At 42.1% G+C, this 21,947-nt stretch overlaps 4 protein-coding genes across 5 annotated transcripts; 3 read left to right on the forward strand and 1 right to left on the reverse strand.

Moving 5' to 3' along the window:
• Positions 1–1,571: 1,571 nt before the first annotated feature.
• On the forward strand, positions 1,572–4,525 carry LOC101061991 (beta-1,4-galactosyltransferase 1-like). The gene is made up of 2 exons (XM_029843125.1): positions 1,572–2,008; positions 3,415–4,525. The coding sequence occupies exons 1-2, from the start codon at positions 1,628–1,630 to the stop codon at positions 4,075–4,077; spliced, it is 1,044 nt and encodes a 347-aa protein (XP_029698985.1). The 5' UTR covers positions 1,572–1,627; the 3' UTR covers positions 4,078–4,525.
• Positions 4,526–8,456: 3,931 nt separating this feature from the next.
• On the forward strand, positions 8,457–10,709 carry LOC101061762 (beta-1,4-galactosyltransferase 1-like). The gene is made up of 2 exons (XM_011620859.2): positions 8,457–8,922; positions 9,099–10,709. Exons 1-2 carry the CDS (start codon positions 8,524–8,526, stop codon positions 9,795–9,797), a joined length of 1,098 nt encoding a protein of 365 aa, XP_011619161.2. The 5' UTR covers positions 8,457–8,523; the 3' UTR covers positions 9,798–10,709.
• LOC101077184 (beta-1,4-galactosyltransferase 1-like) lies at positions 10,045–13,261 on the forward strand. The gene is made up of 4 exons (XM_011607858.2): positions 10,045–10,117; positions 11,624–11,740; positions 11,814–12,100; positions 12,460–13,261. Exons 1-4 carry the CDS (start codon positions 10,045–10,047, stop codon positions 13,126–13,128), a joined length of 1,146 nt encoding a protein of 381 aa, XP_011606160.2. The 3' UTR covers positions 13,129–13,261.
• Positions 13,262–14,220: 959 nt separating this feature from the next.
• amer2 (APC membrane recruitment protein 2) lies at positions 14,221–20,948 on the reverse strand. 2 transcript variants are annotated; one of them, XR_003889888.1, is made up of 2 exons: positions 18,346–20,948; positions 14,221–14,251 (listed from the first exon to the last, which is right to left on the reverse strand). XR_003889888.1 is itself a non-coding variant. In XM_003967910.2 (1 exon), exon 1 carries the CDS (start codon positions 20,805–20,807, stop codon positions 18,756–18,758), a length of 2,052 nt encoding a protein of 683 aa, XP_003967959.2. In that variant the 5' UTR covers positions 20,808–20,948; the 3' UTR covers positions 16,401–18,755. The 2 variants fall into 2 exon arrangements, 1 of the variants encoding a protein (XP_003967959.2); XM_003967910.2 differs by lacking the exon at positions 14,221–14,251 and having other exon boundaries at positions 16,401–20,948.
• Between the last annotated feature and the right edge of the window lie 999 nt (positions 20,949–21,947).

A 21,947-nucleotide genomic window follows, 5' to 3' on the forward strand; every position in this document is an offset into this window, starting at 1 on the left:
TGAGGACTTCCTGCTGATGGCAACAGAAAGGGACATTCTCATGAAACTAGAATCAGATGTGACTGATAGAGTAAAAGAGAACTGCAAATATTCCACAGTCTACTAACTATAAAGTTTTAGGATCACTTCTTTTTAATTTTTTAGTTCTGTTTCTCTTGAGAAATAAATGTGGCCTCTTTTTGGTGCCATCCTTTGTGCACTGCAAAGAAGCCAAATTGGACTGTTCCTCACTCTCACTAAACCTTAATTTTTTAAACTATTTTATCTTTTACTTCTTCCCCTTAGGCCTCAACATCTTCCATACATTTGAAAAGCTTTCTCATGGTTTAGACATTGCAAAATTAATTTAAAACCCTCTCAACAACCTAAGCGTTGATGTAAAATCTTGATGTTTGAAAATTTCACCAGCTATCAAGATATTAAAACCACATGAGTGTTCTTTTCTCTTCCTTTTCCTTTTGCATGTTTTTCAGTTGATACAGGTCCTTTCATCAGGGTTTCAAGTTTGTCCCGAGTTAGAAGGTCTAAGGAGAGAGGATGTCACAGCTCTGCAGCTTGTAGAGACCTCCGAGGTAACAATGTTTGTGATTCGGGGCTCTAAAGACAAAAAACTTCAAACTTCAAACTTGAGAATAAACTAAAATCCATTATAGGGTGCAATTGTTTAGCTACCTCTTGGCAAAAAGGTTTTGAGTTTTATTCCTGTCAGAATCAGCTTCTGTCTTTTTTTATTGTTTTGGGTTTTGCTGTACTGTTGCCTCAATGCTACACTTAGAGTCTGTATTGCTCATTTCCCTGAATTCATGTAAATATTACGTCCATGCTGTCTGTGGCTGTGTAGGTCTTCCCTGGTATTTACTGTAGTTTTTACTATTTCCCTGTGCTGGAATCCAACCTTTAAGTTCCTTCAAGTAGACCTGGGAATTGTGGTTTCAGTAGTGCCAAATATGTCTTTATTTACACAACTGCCACTATACTAAATGTGTGCACCAAAAACATGCAAGGAAAGAAAGCTTTAACTTAGCTCAACAAAAAACATACACAAAACACATGTGTAATGGGTACTGGTTGAAATTCTACCCCGAACACAAGTGAATGCATCTGCATTCATGGTTGCATCTGATAGTATAGTTGATCCAGTGATAAGTTGGACATTGCTCTCTCTTTTTATCTTTGAGCTAGGTGGTATGATTTGCTGCCATGCCTTTGTTTATGAAGGTAAAATGAACCAATAAAGCACTTCACTAAACTTGTTTAACTTTAAAAAGAAATGACATTGATCAAATGAACTTTGACCAAACCTAAAGGAAAATGGAATTCATTGATGTAGCTATGGTAAAGGAAATTGGTTTTTGTTTTTGTTTTTTTAAATAGAATTATGATGATACATAAAAGGTGATAAGCTGGACTAATGCAACAGCTGTAAAATTTCCTGGAAGACCATACAGACATGGGAGTCATCCTTTGAGCCGGAAAAAAATATAGTGGTTAATACCTGACCTCAGAATGTGGAAGCCAATAGCGGGCGCTCACCAGGTTGACAAACCGGTTTTCCTGCCTCTGTTGCCTTTATCCATAGAAGGTGAAACCTTTTTGTCTCAGTGTGCAACACTGTGAGCTGTCAACAATGCAGAAATATTTTAGTGTTTTTATAGTTTTGTGTGCTTTAGTGACTGTGATGGCTGGAATTGTGTTTGTGCTTCACAGCCAAAACATCAGTTTAAATTATTTATCTCCAAAATATGTTATGGGAAATGCTACAGGGTCCATTTCCCAGGCTTTAAAAAAGCATTTGGATGAGCTGTTGGAGAGAGAGGCACTAATTTTTAAAGAAGGAAGCAACAACAACAGTTTGAAACCTTGCTCCGACGATCCTCCGAACCTTATTGGACCTTTCTCGGTGGAGTTTAGTCATAACCGGAGTTGGAATGAAGTCAGAAGAAAAATCAGTGCTTCTCTTCGAGACGGAGGAAGACACAAGCCAGGTGACTGTGTCTCCAAGCACAAGGTAAGAAAAGAACTCCCACAAAGCTCTAACCTCATTAGAGTTAAAGAAGAAACATTAAGTAGAACTGATCAAATGAATCCAGCTGCAAAAGTGCAAAACAGTACATTTATTAAAGTCCATTAGCCTGAGAACGGGCATTGACGGCTTTATCATTACGAGACACTGCTATACAAATGTGTTTTTTAAAATAAGATACCATATTAAAACAATTAGTGATGTTTAAAAAAGCTAAACCGTGATGCACACATTCCTTGACTTACTCTAAACAGAAGATGAAAATACATATATATGTGTGTGTGTGTGTGTGTGTGTGTACATACAGTTATACAGTATATATATATAAATTTTAAAATTGTATTTATTTTTTAATTAATGTATTTATTTTTAATCTTCAGTATTTTCATTTTAAATTGCTACCATGGAAAGTCTAAATTCTGAAATAACACTGAAGGTGCTTTAGGCAGGTTTCAATGAAGAAAGAATTTGAACAATGCTAGAAGTGTTCACACGTATAAAACAATGTTTGGGCTTCTCACTTGTTTTTTCATGAACACAGCAACAGTAACCTGATTTTCAGCACTGTCATTCTATGTTTGTCTTCCACTGCTGTTCAGCTCCTACCTGCTTTTTGTAATTTGTATTGGTGTTACGCCATCTGTCAACTGTTTGCTAACTGTTACACCATCTGTCAACTAGGTAATTGTCATACCTTATTACAAAAAATAGGCTTTTGCAGGTGCCACTCAAAAATTCTGGAGTGAGTGAGAAAATTAGGGAGGAACCTACTGAAAAGGCATCTTGTATCCTGAGATGTTTTCACAAAAATGAGGACATTATTGGGCTTTTTTTGTCTCTTGTTTAAATATGATTTCTGTATTAATTTTGGACATCATCATGGATAGCTTTGACAGACACCCCATATGACCATTCTTGGTGTAGTTCAGACTGCTTGTATGCTTGTATTATATCTACCTTCATTACACACAAACATTTATTCATTATATATGTTACAACAAACTGTAATTATGCTAATATAATGTATTATGCTATATTATGCTTTACCTATTCTCTCCTTTACCTGTCCTCCCCCCTTCTCTTCCCTCTCTACCCATTCAGCCATCAGCAGGAGGGTCCCCCTACATGAGCCTGGTCCTGCTCAATGTTTCTTCCTGTTAAAGGGGAGTTTTTCCTTGCCACTGTCGCTTGTTTGGGGTCAGGCCCTGCGATTCTGTAAAGCGCCTAGAAACAGACGCTATATAAATAAAGATTGATTGATTGTATGCCACAATAGGTTCCACATGTTAGCAAATCCTGAAAGCCATTTTTTTAGACTTGTTGTTTTTTTTATTAAGACTAAAGTGGAAATTATTCTTTGTATTTAAATCAGGCTTATTTTATCTCCTTAGGTGGCGATCATTATCCCCTATCGGAATCGGCATGAGCACCTGAAGCACCTGCTGTTTTACCTCCATCCCATGCTAGTGCGGCAACAGCTGGACTATGGCATCTATGTCATCAACCAGGATGGAGAGGGAGTATTTAACCGGGCTAAACTGATGAATGTAGGCTTTGCTGAGGCGCTGAAGGACTACGATTACGAGTGTTTTGTCTTCTCCGACGTAGATCTGGTCCCTATGGATGATCGGAACTTCTACAGATGCTTCGAATCCCCCCGACACTTGTCTGTCGCTATTGACAAGTTCAACTTCCAGCTGCCTTATAAAACGATCTTTGGTGGCGTTTCTTCCTTTTCCAAGCAACAGTTCTTGACTGTTAACGGCTACTCAAACACTTACTGGGGCTGGGGGGGTGAGGACGATGACATGTATAACCGGATCATCTTCCACGGCATGTCCATTAATCGACCTGATCACATGACAGGAAAGTACAAAATGATCACACATGATAGAGATGATCACAATGCTAACAATCCAGAGAGGCTGGACAAACTGTCCCACACTCGTGAGACTATGGATAAAGATGGGATTAATACCTTAAACTATACAGTAAAAGACATTGTGAAAGATAGAATGTACACATTTATCAATGTGGATATTAAGGCACCATAACAATAAAGGCGAAAGAGGCAATTATAATTGCCAGCAACAACATGAGCTGGAATTCTGACCATTGTTGGCGTTCCAGGGAAAGACTTCGGATTGAGGTTGCAGTTTACTTTGCTGAACATGAGAGGCACTATCACACAGATGTGACTGAGCATGGAAAAATGCATCATACATTTTAATCCTCTGCTTAAATAAAAACAAAATGGAAAAAATGTCGAATGTTTCAAGATAACTTTTTTCAAAAGTTGTGCTCACATTGAGGTTTATTTGTGCAGATCTGAGTCACAGCTGTATAGAAAAGAGCATTAAATAAATGGCTGATCGCAATGACCTGGATGAATGCACCGTATTTTGTGGCTTTTGTACTTTAGCCATTACACAGCTTTTAAGAATCTACATTCATGTTTAATGGTTTGTTTACACCAGGAGGATCTGGTATCATTCTGTAACTTTAAACAGCATTCTGTTTGACATAGCTCTTTGTTAAAATGATTTTAGTCTTGTGATGAAGGGAACGCACGTTGGTTTCATGTCAACAGATTCACTTTCATTCTTTTATGAATTAAAGAATACTGAAGGTGAGGTTAAAGGTTGGAACCTTCTGGCTCCTGCAAGCAGAGGTTGAAAGTTTAAGAAGTCAGGCATGACTATGTGTGGCGAGTGAGAGGTGTAACGGTTGACGACAATGCCACCTGGGGAATTTCACCCCAGGAATTAACCAGTGAACAATCACTTGGTTAGGCACACGCAGATAAGCTTCTACTACAGAGGCAGAGACGGGATTGAGGGTTATTTGCTACAATTTTATTATTAAATCCAATACTCAACAAAAAAATTACTGTATTTGGTGGCGCCACCACTCCGTAAGAGGTTCCCTCTGGGGCAACGCGACCCACTGACACCAGCCGGCAGCCAACTGCAGCGAGAACAGCCCCATTACCATTTATCTATCAACTGAGTGAGTGGGGGAGTCAGTGACGCGCATTGCTGCGCCTTACCTGCCCAGTGCAAACTAGCGCACGCGCCCTTAGGGCAAAGCGCTCTAGACGGAAGGATGGCGGGAGGAAGCACGACCTTCTGCAACAAGTAGCAAGCACACATTCAAGCACTGTTGCACTTTAAGTCATGACCACCAGAGGAAATATGCGTTAGCATGCCGTGCTTTTACCTTGGCACTGCCAAACAGCATGCTCGTTCTGTGAAACAGGTTCAGTTCAAATCAAATCAAATCAATCTTTATTTATATAGCGTCTTATACAATCCAAATTGTTTCAAGGCGCTTTCCAGAATCTCAGGGCCTAACCCCAGACAAGCAACAGTGGCAAGGAAAAACTCCCCTTTAACAGGAAGAAACCTTGAGCAGGACCAGGCTCATGTAGCGGGACCCTCCTGCTGATGGCCAGCTGGGTGGAGAGAGAGAAAAGGAGAGGAGAGGAGAGGAGAGGAGAGGAGAGGAGAGGAGAGGAGAGGAGAGGAGAGGAGAGGAGAGGAGAGGGAGAGGGAGAAGGAGAGGGAGAAGGAGGGGGAGAGGAGAGGAGAGGAGAGGAGAGGAGAGGAGGAAGAGGAGAGGAGAGGAGAGGAGAGGACAGGAGAGGGAAGGAGAGGAGAGGCACAGAAACACACGCAAAAATACACTATACAATGGGTCAGCGGGGCTGGAGGTCGTCATGCAGCTCCGAAGGCGGCGATACCTGTAAATAAATAGAGAGGGGATTGGGGGGAGAAGCAGAAAAACTACACAGGAATCATCATAACTAGTCTGCTTGATGAGGAGGAGGAAAGGAGAGGAGAGGAAACCATGACCCAGTGGGGTGACAGAGGCCTGTCAGGTGATCATGTTTCCGGACCCCGGCAGCCTTGGCCTATAACAGCACAGCTAAGATGTGACCTAACGATAAGACGACCCCCTAAGTATGATAATTTGTCTATCTATGATAGTAACTGGAACTACAGAATTAACAGTTGGTCGAACAGCCCAGATAAGCTGCAACCAGGCCGTACCTTCGTCGAAGGGGTAAAACAACTAAAGCCAGCAGGAGGCAGTGCCTTATATAAACCTTTTCTCCCCACCCACCAATTAAGGCATTACCTCCATATGGCATCTGTGCGGAGGGCAGGCCATGCCCTGCCACATATGCAATATATGGTCATAAGCAAAAACATCAATGACAGCAGTGTGATATCACTGTCATGAAGGGAGTTAGTGGGTGTTCCTGGAAGAAGGTCACCATGGTTTGGCAGAGATAAAGGGTGCATGTGGCCATGCAAAACTTGTGCAGATAAACAAATGTGAAACAAAAGAGATGTTTTGATAGGAATATATTCAGCTAGCACAAAGAAAGCATTGTTTCCACCCATTTAAGCATGCCTGAGTGTGACCGTTGCATGGCATGGTTTTCAAATGTATGGTAGTTAAACATCTTTCCTTTAGGTGAGAACAGCTGAAGTCAGTTATTCTGTTGATTTAATGGGCTGTACAAAAGCTGCAGTAATGTTACCAGACAAGGAGCTCAAGAAGCGCTAAAACCAGGACACATCAATCTTTTTGCAAGAATTCATATCTGCTGTCTGACCCCCGGTTGTTGTGGGGCGCTGTTGTTGCTCTGTGCTTCCTATAGGGAGCGTGGTTGGCACGTTTTTCTTGCTCGTGTTGGCTGCTTCCACACCTACAGCTAATCAATGTGATTGGAGGCCTTTAAAGCAGCTGGCACGTGGCGACTGGTACATGGCGATCAACTCAGATCGTGTTGGTATGGTCAGCAGTGATGCGGTCATGGACTTCAGGTCCTTGGAACTGTCTCTTCTTTCCACGGCTCCCTCCACCGAAGAGCTCTGTTCCTTTGCACGATTCACACACGATTAACTTCTGCACGTTTGAGCCGCACTTGCAAAGCGTGTTCCCAGCATACAGTTGTGAAAGCTCTTTTTCCCATGGGATCACGTGTCCTGTCTGTATTCCTGGGTTCTGCTTCTGAATTTTAGTCAATCGTAACTTGTGCTTTGGGGATGTATTGAAAGCCAAAAAGCACATCCCACCACTGTATATCGTACCTGGGGTAATGAGCCTATTGAGCAATGCTTCTGACACTTTTAGATGAATGGCTAATGTTAGTGTCGTAACCACAGCAATGGGTTCTTGTTGCTGCTTCCCCTCTCACCTCTCCATAGAAAAGGTTGTGGGTGTGAACACACTCCTGTTTGCTTTGCGCTTTTCTGTCAGATATAATCGATGTATATTTGCTGTCTTGCTACCCACTGACCACCTCATATTTCCCAGCTCCTTTTTTCACACACCTGATGTATTTTCCTGGAGGTACGCTGAGTAATTATGATTTTGAATGGAGCTCTAAGCAACATCCCATTTAACTGGTGTTTTAAAAGGTAATATGCTTGTAGAAAAAAAAGAGGGATAAAGGAAAATTTGCTACCTGCTGTCCAAAAATAAAACACAAAAGGGGTGAATTCACATCTTCCTCCCAGAAAAAGATCCATGTGGTGAAACGCAAATTCCCTCTGAGAGGAATCCAAAGATTTCATGTCTTTTTTTCTTTTTTAAGCTGAGCCTGTGCTCCAGTTTGAGCCTTTGACTGGAGCTGTTCTCCATCAATAGCTGAGAGGAATTACCTTCTTTATCGGGTAAAATAGAAGGTTTCAAACCAATAGGCACTGGAATGTCTATTGATTGAATCCGCGACAATCCAGGTGGACTTTCTCATATGTACAGTGTGCTGCTTCTGAGTGGGGTTCATGTCTCACCTGGGTTTCAAATAAAACCTCCTCATTAAATGTTATTTGTTTCATGCAATCATTGCTTCACTGCCACCCAATCCACAGGACTAGTGGCTGGTATGTTTAAGGTAAGCTGCTTTTAATGGTAAGAACTAGTTTTTCTGTTGGGTTGCAATTGTGAAATGCACATACTTAAAACAGGGTGAGCTTGGGGTGAGGGTGACTTCCAATGTTCCAATGTCTTCCAATAGTGCAACAGACACTGGAAAAACCTCAACAGTTTGCTCCAGGGTGCAGGGTGTGGACAGGTTTCAGTGTAACAAAGTGAAAATGCATTGGACCACTGTGTTTGCTTCCAACACAATTACATTCAACCAGACTGTCGGGCTGATTTTTATAGTTTACTGAGACAGGTAATGAAGTGGCAAATATTAGCAGATAATTAGAGGCAATTAAAGTGAAAATGGGTTGTGATTAATTTCTCCCTGATAGGAAGCTGCCTTCTAAGCCTACTTTCTAAACATGTATCCAGGCTCTTCACCTTTGCCACTATTGGTTACGCTAGAGCAGAACACAGCAGAACATAAAAAAAAAAAAAAAATACAGGTATGAGGAAGCTGCTTGCTAATGCAAAACTTGTTCGTCTGGTTTTTCTCCTTTGTAACCGAGGGGAGGTGATGCCTGTGGGGCGCTAAACACTCAGCCACTCAGCTGACAACAATGCTGAAAACTTTCAGTCAAATCTTGATCCTATGTGCTTTACTCAGTGTGGTGACTGTGGTTGTGCTGCTATTCTACTACAATAGTAGCCATTTAATTTATTTACCTCAGGCTGATTTCTTGGGAAATGCCACCAATTCATTTTCCAACATTATTAAAAAAGGCTTGGACAAGCTGCTGGAGAAACAGAGTTATGTCTTAAATGCTGGTCAACAGGCAGAAGAACCAGCTCCCATGGACACCCTGGACCCCTGCCCTGACCACCCTCAAAACCTTATTGGACCTTTCTCGGTGGACTTTAGTCATTCCTGGACTTGGAATGAAGTCAGAAGAAAAATAAGCACTCCTCTTCAGGACGGAGGAAGACACAAGCCAGCTGACTGTGTCTCCAAACACAAGGTAAGGAAAGAACTCTCTTAAAACAATGACCTCATTATGTTTTATGGTGCTAAAAGGTGAAGACTGAATTGTATTTTCTCTTTATATGTGCACACCAATGTATTTGAATAGGTGTGTGTATGGATAATCTAAATAAGCAATTGTTTATAGACAGATCTGTATCTGTATCTGCTTAGGTGGCAATCATTATCCCCTATCGGAATCGGCATGAGCACCTGAAGCACCTGCTGTTTTACCTCCATCCCATGCTAGTGCGGCAACAGCTGGACTATGGCATCTATGTCATCAACCAGGATGGAGAGGGAGTATTTAACCGGGCTAAACTGATGAATGTAGGCTTTGCTGAGGCGCTGAAGGACTACGATTACGAGTGTTTTGTCTTCTCCGACGTAGATCTGGTCCCTATGGATGATCGGAACTTCTACAGATGCTTCAAATCCCCCCGACACTTGTCTGTCGCTATTGACAAGTTCAACTTCCAGCTGCCTTATAACACGATCTTTGGTGGCGTTTCTTCCTTTTCCAAGCAACAGTTCTTGACTGTTAACGGCTACTCAAACACTTACTGGGGCTGGGGGGGTGAGGATGATGACATGTATAAGCGGATCATCTTCCACGGCATGTCCATTAATCGACCTGAACACATGACAGGAAAGTACAAAATGATCAAACATCAGAGAGACAAAAACAATGAGGTTAATCCAAAGAATCCTGATAAACTGTTCCACACTCGTGAGACCATGGATAAAGATGGGATTAATACCTTAAACTATACAGTCAAAGAGATTGTGAAAGATAGACTGTACACATTTATCAATGTGGATATTAAGGCACCAAAAAATATTTTGAGTGTGGGGATGTTGAAGTCAGTGTAGGAAGTGTACATCCTATTGGTGTAATCTTAGCAATTTTAAACAAAATGTCTGGTGACTCTTTGACACAGTAAAGGGTCATGTTACTTGATGCCAGGGGTTCGAGGCATATTTATATATATTATCAAATTGTGCATCTAAAAATGAATTTCCATGTGTTCCCTGTCCAGTGTTGCAAAATCAATTTGTGTAGATATTCATTTGAAAATCACACGGCAAAAACCTGTCTGACTACTTTGTAACAAGAGAAATGGCTTTGAAAGAGGTCATTGTAGCTTTGTGGTGGAAAGGAAATGTCACAAAGAATATCAAACTGGCTCGAGGTCAGGCTTCTTCTCACCAGCACATACACCTGTGTATATTCACAGACGTCCATCCTAAATAACAGAGGCCCAATGCTGACACTCTGATGTCGCTCCGTCGGAAAAATCTTTCAGAAGTATTGAAAAATTGTTTTCAGTCAAATATAACTGAAATAACAGCTCTGAGGCCTCCACAATGTCCAAGGTGTGATCACAGAACCCCATGATCCAACGTGTCAAAGGCAGCTGCCAATTCCAATGTAAGCAAGTCAGCAGAGCAACCTGAATGAAACCGTTATTTTAATTCTGGTGATATCATTGACATTGACTTTGACCACATATCAGCCACCTGGTCTTTCTGGAATTGTGACTAAAGTAGTGAGAGAGAAAAAACGGCTTGACTGACGGCATTATTATGATCACACACATCAAATTGTATTGTGCTTGTGGGAATCGCTTTATCTCCATGTGCTTGTTGTATTTCACATTGCAGCCTAATGTGCCAGAGAAATAAACTAAAATATGACTGACTGATCATTGCCATGGTCAAATTCAAGAGACATGTAATTTTAATAACATTTTGACATAAATAAATGTGCAATTACATTCATCATGTGCTTGTAATGTGTTTTTGTTGTTTGTTTGTTTGTTTGTTTGTTGTTTTAATATAAATATCACGCTGCTAAAATAAGGCTGTCGGCGGTTCCAAATGCGCTACACAACGTTCTCTTATTTTTCACTGAGCACCTGCCCCAAAATCTCTGTGCACGCCACTGAATTTGCCACAAGATGTCACTGTCTCTCAAAGCTAAAGCCTTGCAAAGACGAGCACTCAAACCATCTAATTATCACATTGCTCAATTCATAGATGGAAAGTAAATGCATATCACAGATTTGGCACCTGTGAAAATCTCATTTCTTTAACAATTTTCTGTCTAACTCGTTGAATCAAGAGTAAAAAGGGTAAAAAAAAAAGAGAGAGAGAGAGAGAGAGAGAGAGAGAGAGAGAGAGAGAGAGAGAGAGAGAGAAAGAGATTTTCCCTACAGAACTGGACAATCAGACGCCGGAACATAGATCATTCTGGTAACCAGTAGAGGGCCTCTTTTTACAACATATAGGAATTATTACTTTACTAAGGCAAACTTTTTTCAACAGACAGTGGATTAAAAATTAACACTAACCAATTAGCCACTTTTCTTCAGATAATTTAGATGTGTGTTGTATTGATTGTTAGCTTTAATCACAAAATGTATTAAATCCTGCAGCAATAATATATATATTTATATACATATATACCTATATAGATAATATTACACACCAGAACAAATATGAATGTATTGTAGATATATTGAGCTATGCAAAATGCTTCTTTACACATAATTTCCTGGAGAAATAAGGCAAAGCAAAGGTCTTATGGTCATTCTTAATTACCAACAGGTGTGAGACTCACCTGATTGGCTGACATTGTCACAGACGCTTCTGCTGAAAAGCTAAAAACCTGTCTTGCTCCTATTTGATTCTCTAAGGAGGAACCAGGTACCAGATCTGTAGAAATGCTCTTGGGCTCACTTCGTGCAGCTCCAGGAGCGGCAAATATGCAAAGAAAGTTCAATACCTTTGCATTGCTGGTTATTGCCAGTGTGGTGTGTGTTGCTGTGCTTTTACATTTCAACAAAAACAGCAGTTTAACTTATTTAACTGAAAACATCTTTTTAGGAAATAAAAAGGACCAACCTTCTGGGACCGACAAGGATGTGGACCAATTTTGGGACATCAATTCCAAATTCCAAAAGGCTCCCGAGTCTTCTGAAGAGAAGACAGCAAAGCCAGTTCATAGGAGCACGACTTTGGGACCCTGTCCTGACACCCCTCCCAATCTTGTGGGGCCACTCCGGGTAGAGTTCCATCTTAGCCACACTTGGAACACAGTCAGAAAAGAAGTCACTGTTCCTCTTCAGGATGGAGGAAGATACATGCCAAGAGAGTGTTTATCTGAACACAAGGTAGGTGAAACTGGAACACAATCGACATTGGAGCTGAAACAACTTCACCCTCACTACTCAGAAATGTCTCATCGATGAGAATAAATGTCAGTGAAGTGTCAGTAAATTTCTACACTGAAGGTAATAATTTGTAGGGCATTTTTCTAGATTTTTTACCCTTCATAGAGGGGGAGGTTTTTTATTCAGTAACACTAGTTTTCATTAAGAAATTATATTTCCTTTTTCTAAAAATCAACTGCGAGGGTATTTCTAACTCTACTGAAAGGGGTCATGCTTTATAGAAAATTCTCATTTTTATTTTTCCTCACATTACTACTTGTGTTTAAAACTGAGGATTGAAATGTATTTTATCTGCTTAGGTGGCGATCATTATCCCCTATCGGAATCGGCATGAGCACCTGAAGCACCTGCTGTTTTACCTCCATCCCATGCTAGTGCGGCAACAGCTGGACTATGGCATCTATGTCATCAACCAGGATGGAGAGGGAGTATTTAACCGGGCTAAACTGATGAATGTAGGCTTTGCTGAGGCGCTGAAGGACTACGATTACGAGTGTTTTGTCTTCTCCGACGTAGATCTGGTCCCTATGGATGATCGGAACTTCTACAGATGCTTCGAATCCCCCCGACACTTGTCTGTCGCTATTGACAAGTTCAACTTCCAGCTGCCTTATAACACATACTTTGGCGGTGTGTCCGCAATGTCCAAGCAACAGTTCTTGACCGTCAATGGTTTTCCAAACGCTTACTGGGGCTGGGGGGGTGAGGACGATGACATGTATAAGCGGATCATCTTCCACGGCATGTCCATTTCTCGCCCTGATCACATCACAGGAAAGTACAGGATGATCAAACATGAGAGAGACAAACACAATGAGGCTAATCCAAAGAATCCTGATAAACTGTTCCACACGCGTGAGACCATGGATAAAGATGGGATTAATACCTTAAACTATACAGTCAAAGAGATTGTGAAAGATAGACTGTACACATTTATCAACGTGGATATTAAGGCACCGATAAGCTGATTGAGGATGTGGTTCCGGGTATGTTATTGAGTGGAGATTTCCATCACAAAATGTAAAATACATGCATCTTAAAATCGACTAATCCAGTCTGGGGTGTGTATTATTGTAGGCTTGTGCTTGTGCATTGGTCTATGATCAAGATTCTATCAGCTCCTCAAGAGACCCATGTTCTGTATTGTAAATTTGAGTACTATAACAAAACATTAGAGACATACAGTGGAGAAGAGAATTTGACCTCTAGCAGACCTTTCATCATATGCTAGTGTGTGTGCTCACTGAGCTTGTGCACACGGAGCTATTGTGTTTAATGTGTTATGTATTGTGTGGTCTGGAAGGTGGCGCAGCTTTGTTTCCTTACAGATTTCAATCCAAGGGTCAAGGTTCACCGATCAGATGCCATGTATGTTTTTATCATGAAAAAAGTAAATGTATATTAAAATTAAGTGGAATTTATATGGATTTGTTTTCCGTCCAGCTGTTTTCCATCACAATACGATGTTTTTAATTTTAAATGTACTTTTAAATGTGGATCAAATCTATTGACAAAAGGATTCATGCATGAGTGCATTTACACTTGTAAAAAAAAAAAGAATGATGTCATGTAGTAAATGTAAATGAGCTGAAGAAAAGCAGGTAACCTCATTCGGCGTTAGTTTAAAGCAACAGTGGCACTAAAATGACAACAGCAGGAGTGCTGGCTGGTTTTCAAATTCGCCATTTTCTGTTTTTGAACTTTGTTCTGTTGTTTGAACTTTTTCCTGAGCACCACAGTTTTCCTCTAGATTGCTCTCATGTTAATCTTCCTCACCTTTGTCTACCTTTTGTCTCCCAAGTGTGTTTGAACTCCTTTCTTGCTTGTGTGTGTGTGTGTGTGTGTGTGTGTGTGTGTGTGTGTGTGTGTGTGTGAGAGAGAGAGAGAGAGAGAGAGAGAGTGTGAGAGAGTGAGTGAGAGAGAGGTTTTTAATTTCCATTCCTTTGTCGTTTGTACCCACCGTCCGTTGTGGTTCCCAGAGCTCCTCCCACTGGCTTTGGATTTGGTTACATTTTAAATTGGCTTGTACTTCGAGCCTGGTGTGGAGCAATTAGTCCACATTTCTGCATTAATGCATGATATGTCTAAAACCTCCATTATTAATTACTAATAATTAAGGTAATGAATCTTTCATTAATCAAACTTTTTTATAAACAGATACCTATTTATATAGGCTATTATTTTCTTTCTTTAAATATGAAAGTGGTTTTGTCTGAAACACTTGAATTATTCATCGCTTACTTTCTCTTTCCAAATCCAATTAATATTTCATCTTGCTGCCAACAAGATTGTATGGGATTGGCCGTGCATCTTATTGCTGCTGGAACCTACCAATGCAGACATTTAGCCTTTTACTGCACCTCGTTGTTAGACGAAACATCAGCTAGCATGTTTCTGCGACCGTCCTGTGCCCTGTGCTTCATGTTGTCAATGCTTGATAAATTATTGACAAGTGGAGGGATTACTTCACATCATGAGAGGCAGAGGGATCACACAACCGAGGGAGGATGAGAACGGCAGCGACGGTGAAACCAAACGGTGACTCGATGCTGATGGAAAGTTAGCAGAGCTCTCCAGTAAAGCAGGAGGACTGGCCCCTTTACCCCTTAATCTCTAATTAATTCAAGTTTTTAGAACAGTGTTGACCATTTAAAAATGTTTTATGGGGGAATTTTTCACACATTGAATATACTTCACCAGGGTTCTGATCAGCTTTTGATATATACTCTCAGCACACAGACCGAACAGCATGCATAGCAAACATCTAGGTTAGTGTGTGTCTCTGTTTGTGTCCTCACAAGCTGTGTCAGATAGCGCAGTTGCCCACCTCCCCCCAACCCCAAAACTCAACCACCCTCCTCCTTGCCCAGCCCCCTGTTTTTATTGGCTGACCTACTGAAGTTACTATGAGAACGGCTGTGGAGAAGCCGCCATGCAGCTTTTCAATGGTCCTAAAGGCTCCTTCACACATACACCGATACAGAGTGCACGTAGCTCATCCAACGCAAAGGCTTCTTTTAAAATTTTCAGATTGGATTTAGATTTTGTGACGCAAATGTGCTGCACCAGATTTAGTGTTTTAATTTTATTTTGATCCAAAATCAAGTAATTTCATAGCTGTAACATGACCTTTGTTTACATGAATGCCTACGTACACAAATACGCCTTCATCCATGCAAACATTAAAGTACTTATGCACAAATTGAACAAGTTCACCATTTGCAACATATTGCTAATATAGGCCGATATTAGAAGAAATGTTCTGTCATATTTGTGGCACATTTGAAGGCAGATTTATTAACTCTCCATACTCTAAATAGAAGCACCATATCTCATTATTGCTATGTGTGTGTGTGACAGATGGCTTGGATTGACAATAAACCAGGTTCTTTCACTTTTTTAGAGCAACACTCTCGAGCGCAGCCATGGCTCACAGTGGGGATGACTCTTCATATCTAGCATTCAGCCTGCAGATTCACGATGAGATCAGCTCACAACAAGACCGCGCACTTGCTCGCACGGGCACACGTCGTTCTCTTTGTCAGCACCACTAGCTTTGATCTAGTGGGCTGGTGCAAATGAGTGTTATGGTCTTACATAAGGCTTTTACATAAACCACTGTGCAGAGGGAGGGAGCAGGATAGATCGGTGGTTTGTGTGTGTGTGTGTGTGTGTGTGTGTGTGTGTTTGGGAGGGGGCTACGCCATCACAAAGTGGATTCGCACTGCACCAAATCCACCATTTATTACACAACATGCAAGCTTTCCGGAGCGACATGTGTCTTCCTGGAGCCTCACTAGCAGCCTCCCTTTCACCAATATCATATTTAGGACACGAGGGATTCGGATCCATGTGCATCAGCTGTGCATTAGCTGCTGCCTTTTTCAACAATCTGTCCCTGTCTCCCCATGTGTTTTCCCCTAAGAGACCGACAGAAGACAATGACAGTCATAGCAGTCAGGCTTTCATTGCACCAATCAATCCAACTTATTGACGCCTTTAACTTCCAAACAAAGCTGATCCAGCCTGAAATGAAACTGCCAGCTGCTGTGCATCTCTGTTTCTCACCTTCTACTGTCTGAATTACACCTTGTTGATATATGATACACAGCTAGGAGGATGGGTAGCTTGAGAAGGAAAAATAACAATTTTGCTTCCGAATGTATTTAGACAATGATATGGAATAATATTGTATGGAATAACATGTGTGTTTGTGGTAACAAAGAGGCTGAAGATAATCTATCAGCACAAACAGTTTATTTATTAAATATAAAAAGTGGAAAGATGGAAAAATTCTGAGACATGAAAAGGAAAACATAATGTGCTTGTAACGGTAGTCAGACATTGTGTAAAATACCAGAGATTTTGACAGAAATAAAGTAGAGGTGCATTAGCTTAGAAAAACACAAGGAACTGAGCCAGATGGCAAGATGCTGGCCCCTGTGACTGATGTCATGACTGTGGAATGTGATCATTAAGTTATTGGAAGACACTGAGAAATATTTCTTATTTACACACAAAACATCAGCAGGAGGGACATTAAAAGAACACAAAGAATCAATGTAATGATAAGATTCAATGGATAGGTCCTTATTCTCTCTAGATATTGTGGTTTCCCACCCTAGAGTTACATTTCCAGAAAATCATTTAGTCAACAATCATTAAGCGCTGAGACACATTTAGACATCAATCATCTTAAAAAATGATCAAAAGTCACAACCCCTTTACATTAGATTATGGTACTTTCATTAGAATGACAGAAAGTGGGTGAAAAACAGGAAAAAAACAATTATCACAGTCTAGGTAATGAAAGAATGAAGGGATTCGTCAGAGGCCTCAGAGCCACCTTAAGCCTGTCATTTCATCGGTCTAACCTCAGATCAGGTTAGGTATGGCCTGTCGAGAAGGAATAAAGAGAAGCTGAAAGCAGGCAGTGATATGGATCCATTAGCACATTCTAAATAAGACTGAAAGCTGTGAAGAACAAGGACGCCCCTTGGGTGTTACTGGTTCCAGTGTAGGCAGGGCATGGGAAAACTTGCATCATCTTGCCATTTAAATAAAACCTCTCTTGATCATTCTGTGACTTTTCTCACTGAATCAGTGACAAAGACCGTCTAAGAAGCCTTACACACCCCCTCATTCTTAAAACACTCAGTGCTTTGCAGGGCTGCAAACTGCACTGGTCTGTCTTTGTATTTTTTTTTCAGCGCACAGGCGAAAACAGTGAACTCTAACATTTGTCTTGCACCCACAAAAGAGGGACAAAGAGGTGAACAGACCAGCAGAGGGACAGTACAGCCATGTTAAGCTACATTCTGGTTCAGCTGCAGTCCTTCCTAGAATCAAGTCAAGTAGTGTTTATTATCAAATCAAGTCCCAAATTTTACTTTCCTTGCTTCTGGTATGCAACTTTTTTAAATCCCTGCCATAAAGTAGTGTTTTTGGAAGTGGCTGACATCTATTGACATCTGCCCGTATATACCTGGTAAAAAAAAAAAAAAAAAAAATCAATAAGAACACGACAGAGAGTGTCATAAAGCTGGTTCTAGAAGAGTTTGAGGATGGTGCAGTATGTCTTAGGAAGGAGTCAGTAATAGAAAAATGCATGCATCCTCAGAGAAGAAAGCCATCCAGTGAAACTACAAAGACAGTGACATGGGTGGAAGGGCGTGCATAACTATAAGATCATTCAGGATTAGATCATGATCCCTGACCTTTGTCTCTCCTATGTGTGGCACAGGTGCACGCTGGGTTCTGGCTGTGGAGGCCTGTTAATGCATTAGTGCAAAAAATCCCTCCGGGTTGAGTATTGCGATAGGTTTGTGTCTTTCTATTGGTAAACCACCAAGTTGTAAATCCCAGAGACTTGTAATGTATGGACATATTTCAGGTGTCAGGGTTAGAACCAATAGCAACAGGTTGGACGCAAGGCTGTCTGTCCACGCAACAAATAAATCAAAAACAAAGAAAGTCCCTGCTTCAGAAATATCCAAACTTCCAGGAAAACAGTTTGATATTAGTGCTCATTCTTATCTTTCTAAATACTAATTGAAAATGACAGCTGATGAAAAAGAGAAATATGGGATATTGCAAACTATAGGATTTGTCAAGCTGAGAAGTCCTTTTTTTTAAACTTTGGCTCTAACATTTTGGAGGTAAATTGTGCATGATATGTCTAAAACCTCAATTTTCACTGGATTTGGGCCTTATGAAGTTTTCAAAATGGGAATTCCATACGAGAACTGTAAAAAAAAAAATTGCTTTGCTCTTTCCTCAGTGTGCAAGCACGCACCCTCTCACCCTCCCTCCTTTAGCAGGTCAGTGTTTTCCAGAAAAGTTACAAAGCAAACAGATTGTCAAGAGTCAACCTCCAAAGTTCCTGCTCTGAGGCATTAACCCAGCATTTTGTAGTCTCCTTGTGATGTTCTTATGTGAGCAATCCCTTTCATGTGGCAAAAGAAAATCCTTTTCTGAGGAATTTATAGGCTGTTAAATCCATGGCTCAACATTTTTCATGGTCTGGGGAAACTCTTCTCTCTGCACAAACACCACTACAGTGATGTCCATTTGCTAACTGGGAAAGAAACGACTCCTATTTCTTGTGGATGCTTCCTTTGTTAACGTTGCCAGGTTTGTTCCCAGTGCGACGAACGGGCACCTTTGATATCGGAATTCTGGTACGAGCTTGGGGAAGTGCACTGGTCTTTGGCTGAGGGTGTTCAACCTCTAGAACAGCAGAGAGAGCTGACTGGCTTGTAGAGTGTGGAGGAGAGCTTTGTCTGTTGCTTATCGGGATCTTGGATTCCCGGGGAAGGCTACAGCTTCCTTTCAGTGACAGGAAGGTGGATGAGGAGGAAGAAGTTGGAGATGTTGGGGAGATTGGACTGAGTTTGTATTCAGAAGGTGGAGATGGAGAACTCTGAATTTGTCCATCTTGCTCCGCACCCTCTCCTTCCTCCTCAGGTTCATTATAGAGATCGTACAGATGATCCCCGGAACAGCTGTCACGCGATAGAGCAGTTCTCTGGTTTTGCTGCAGGCCGTTATCATCAGGTGTTGCCGTGGGTGTTGCTGAAGGTGTGTCCCAGTAGCCCTCATCTCTAAGTGGCTCCTTTTCACCAGGGGATGTTAGTTTATGTCCATGTGGGAGTGGGGGTTTCCCTGCCTTGGTTCCTGCTCCACCAACAACTGGGATTTTACTGATACCCAGGGTCTTTACCTGAGAAAGCTTGCGGTCTACACTCCTCGGCCCCGATGGCAAGTAGCTACTGGGAAGGCCAGAAGTGGCATGGGGGGGATAGGTGGAAGTTTGCGTGGATGAGGGGAGTTGGTGCGATCGAGGCAAAGCAGGGGAGTTGTCACCTGTGGATGGTAGCATGTGCCAGAGCCCCTGCATGTCTGCATCATCCACTCCTTCTGGACTGGCCATTTCTTCCCCTCCACCCATGTATGCAACAACACCACTACCAGGGGGGTGATGTTCTGGTGAAGGTGGTGCACGAGCCCGGGCTGGTAATGAAGAAGGCACTGAGCTTGAGGACACTGGAAACATGGGCTGCGTCAAAGGGGAAATAAGAGGGGCTTTGGAAGGAGAGCAACGAGACACGGTGCTGGCGATACCAGCAACTCTACCGGAGCTTGGAGCAACGCCTCCCCCTCCTCCACTGCTGCTGCTGCTGGTGCCACTGCCCCCATTACCTGATGGTCCATCATCATCTGCATCAGCAATAATGTCACCACAGCCTGTCAAAGAATCAAAGCTCTTGAGAGACGTGACATCAGTGAATAGGAGAGAGCAAAGCCTGTCCACCGAAGGCTCAGATGGTGGGTCACCTGTGCTGCATCGATCAAAAGGGGGTGTGGCAAGAGGAGGAGTGAGGCTGGATATTGAGGCTTTGGCTTTTTGGATAGGAGGCCTAAACGGCGAGTCAGTAGGTGTATAAGGAAAGGAGGAATCCAGTTCACTAGATGGTTCTGGCATGGCAACACATTGGGAGGGTGTCAAAGTGACGCTTGTAGAGGGCGTCTCAATGTTAAGTTCTGCCTCTGCATCCCCACAATCCTCCTGGTGATGATGCAGAGGGGGTTCAAGAGTGAGTGTAATATCCTTTTCAGAGTCATCGCTTGTTCCGTCCTCCTTCCTCTTCCCCTCCAACTCTTCAACCTCTTTGTCATTTGTTTTTTCTTTGCGTCTCCATCGCATGCTGCTAAAAAATCCTTTTAGGCCCCTCCCTCTTCTGACGAGTCCTGTCCCTCCACTTTCAGTCGATCTAAAACTTCCACGTCGGAGTAGGGAGAAAAAACTCAGTGATTTAGTTAGAGACCTCACCGGTCCTGCCTCCAAGCTTGCAAGTCCCTCCCTCTGTCCATCAGCATCGTTGCTGGAGCTCATTAGTCCATCGCAGGTTTTGCTTCTGATGATCTCCACTGATGTGACTGAGCTGTTTCCATTCAAAGAATTCCCATTGTCGGAATTCATGTTATTCCCGCTCCCTTTGTTTCGAAAAGAGAAGAAACCGGCCATTCCAGAACCCGTGCGCCGCTTTCCAAAGAGTTTGAATGCGGCTTTGTTGATCTTCCCAGTGGGCTGAGGATCACACTGAGGGGCCATCGGAGGCTCCACATTCTCTGACTGCACCTCCATTATAGCACTCTACTGCTCCCTCTCTGTCGTCTTCCTCGAGCTCCCTTGCTGTCTTTCTGTGCTCTCCCTTTCTCTCTGGTCACAAATACATTCACCCCCTCTCTGTCTCTTACACCCCTCTGTCTGGTGCTCTTACACTCCCACTCTGGCTTGCTCTAATGCCTGCCTGCTGGTTTTCTCTCAGTCTCCCCTCCCTCCCCCCCTCTCTCTCACTATCACACATGCAGTTAGCTGCTCTTTACTGTATCCATGGCAACTGGGTGGGCTAAGCAGCTTTCGTCAACATTGGCGGGGTGCCAGTTTCTGTCCTCCACTCCCTCCCCCATCCTCTTCCTCCTCTCTTCCTCTACCTTCCCTGTCACCAATGCACCCACCCTTTTCCTTTTTAGTGCTCATCAATTTGTGAGCCCAACTCTCTTCTAGGGCTGTATGTGCTGGTTTGCTTGGACTCTACACTATATGCCTTATCATGCTCGAAAAGTAAGAAGCCATAAACACCCACTGATGAAGAGATTAGACGTGAGTTTATTATGTTATTGTGTTTTATTATGTAAGGATTCTAACTTCAACATGAAACAGATTGGAATGGGTAATTTCAAGTCCGACCCAAATGTATTAGCAATGTCAATACATTTAAAAAAAAAAAATATTGTTATTGTTTGTTGTGTAGATGCTTCTATTCTTTTTCTAACTTCACCTGGCCTCACCTTATGGCTTTCTGCACGTTAATGGAACAAAGGTGTCAGCAACACTGGCAGCTTCAATTAAACCTCTCAAACACGAGAAGCTTATCAACAGCTCAGACGAGACTCAAGTATCGTTAAGGTCAGACTCATAGGCCATATGGTGCCAAGAAGCCCCCTCCCATATGGACCAGGTGTTGCTGAGCTGTGACAACAAATTTTAACTGTCACCCTACTGGTGTGTGTGTGTGTGTGTGTGTGTGTGTGTGTGTGTGTGTGGTTGTGCGTGTGCAAGTAAGCATGTGCATATGATTATGCATACGACCGGTCATGTTGCAGTGGGGGTTTTTTAAATTTATATTCACTTGCTTTTTCGAAGAACAACTACTGTATAATGGGGGAAATAACAGTTTAGCCTAGCTTCTCTTTTTTGTGTTTTTCATTCACGCTTTTTATT

This window comes from Takifugu rubripes, chromosome 10, assembly GCF_901000725.2.
Source record: "Takifugu rubripes chromosome 10, fTakRub1.2, whole genome shotgun sequence".
NCBI classification, from domain to species: domain Eukaryota; kingdom Metazoa; phylum Chordata; class Actinopteri; order Tetraodontiformes; family Tetraodontidae; genus Takifugu; species Takifugu rubripes.

Bases quoted from the DNA above. Each gene is read 5' to 3' on its own strand.
- LOC101061991 (XM_029843125.1), top strand. From the start codon at position 1,628: ATGCAGAAATATTTTAGTGTTTTTATAGTTTTGTGTGCTTTAGTGACT. The intron at 2,009-3,414 runs GTAAGAAAAGAA...TTATCTCCTTAG, and splicing joins ACTGTGTCTCCAAGCACAAG to GTGGCGATCATTATCCCCTA.
- LOC101061762 (XM_011620859.2), top strand. From the start codon at position 8,524: ATGCTGAAAACTTTCAGTCAAATCTTGATCCTATGTGCTTTACTCAGT. The intron at 8,923-9,098 runs GTAAGGAAAGAA...GTATCTGCTTAG, and splicing joins ACTGTGTCTCCAAACACAAG to GTGGCAATCATTATCCCCTA.
- LOC101077184 (XM_011607858.2), top strand. From the start codon at position 10,045: ATGGCTTTGAAAGAGGTCATTGTAGCTTTGTGGTGGAAAGGAAATGTC. The intron at 11,741-11,813 runs GTGTGTGTTGCT...ACATCTTTTTAG, and splicing joins TGCTGGTTATTGCCAGTGTG to GAAATAAAAAGGACCAACCT. The intron at 12,101-12,459 runs GTAGGTGAAACT...TTATCTGCTTAG, and splicing joins AGTGTTTATCTGAACACAAG to GTGGCGATCATTATCCCCTA.
- amer2 (XM_003967910.2), bottom strand. From the start codon at position 20,807: ATGGAGGTGCAGTCAGAGAATGTGGAGCCTCCGATGGCCCCTCAGTGT.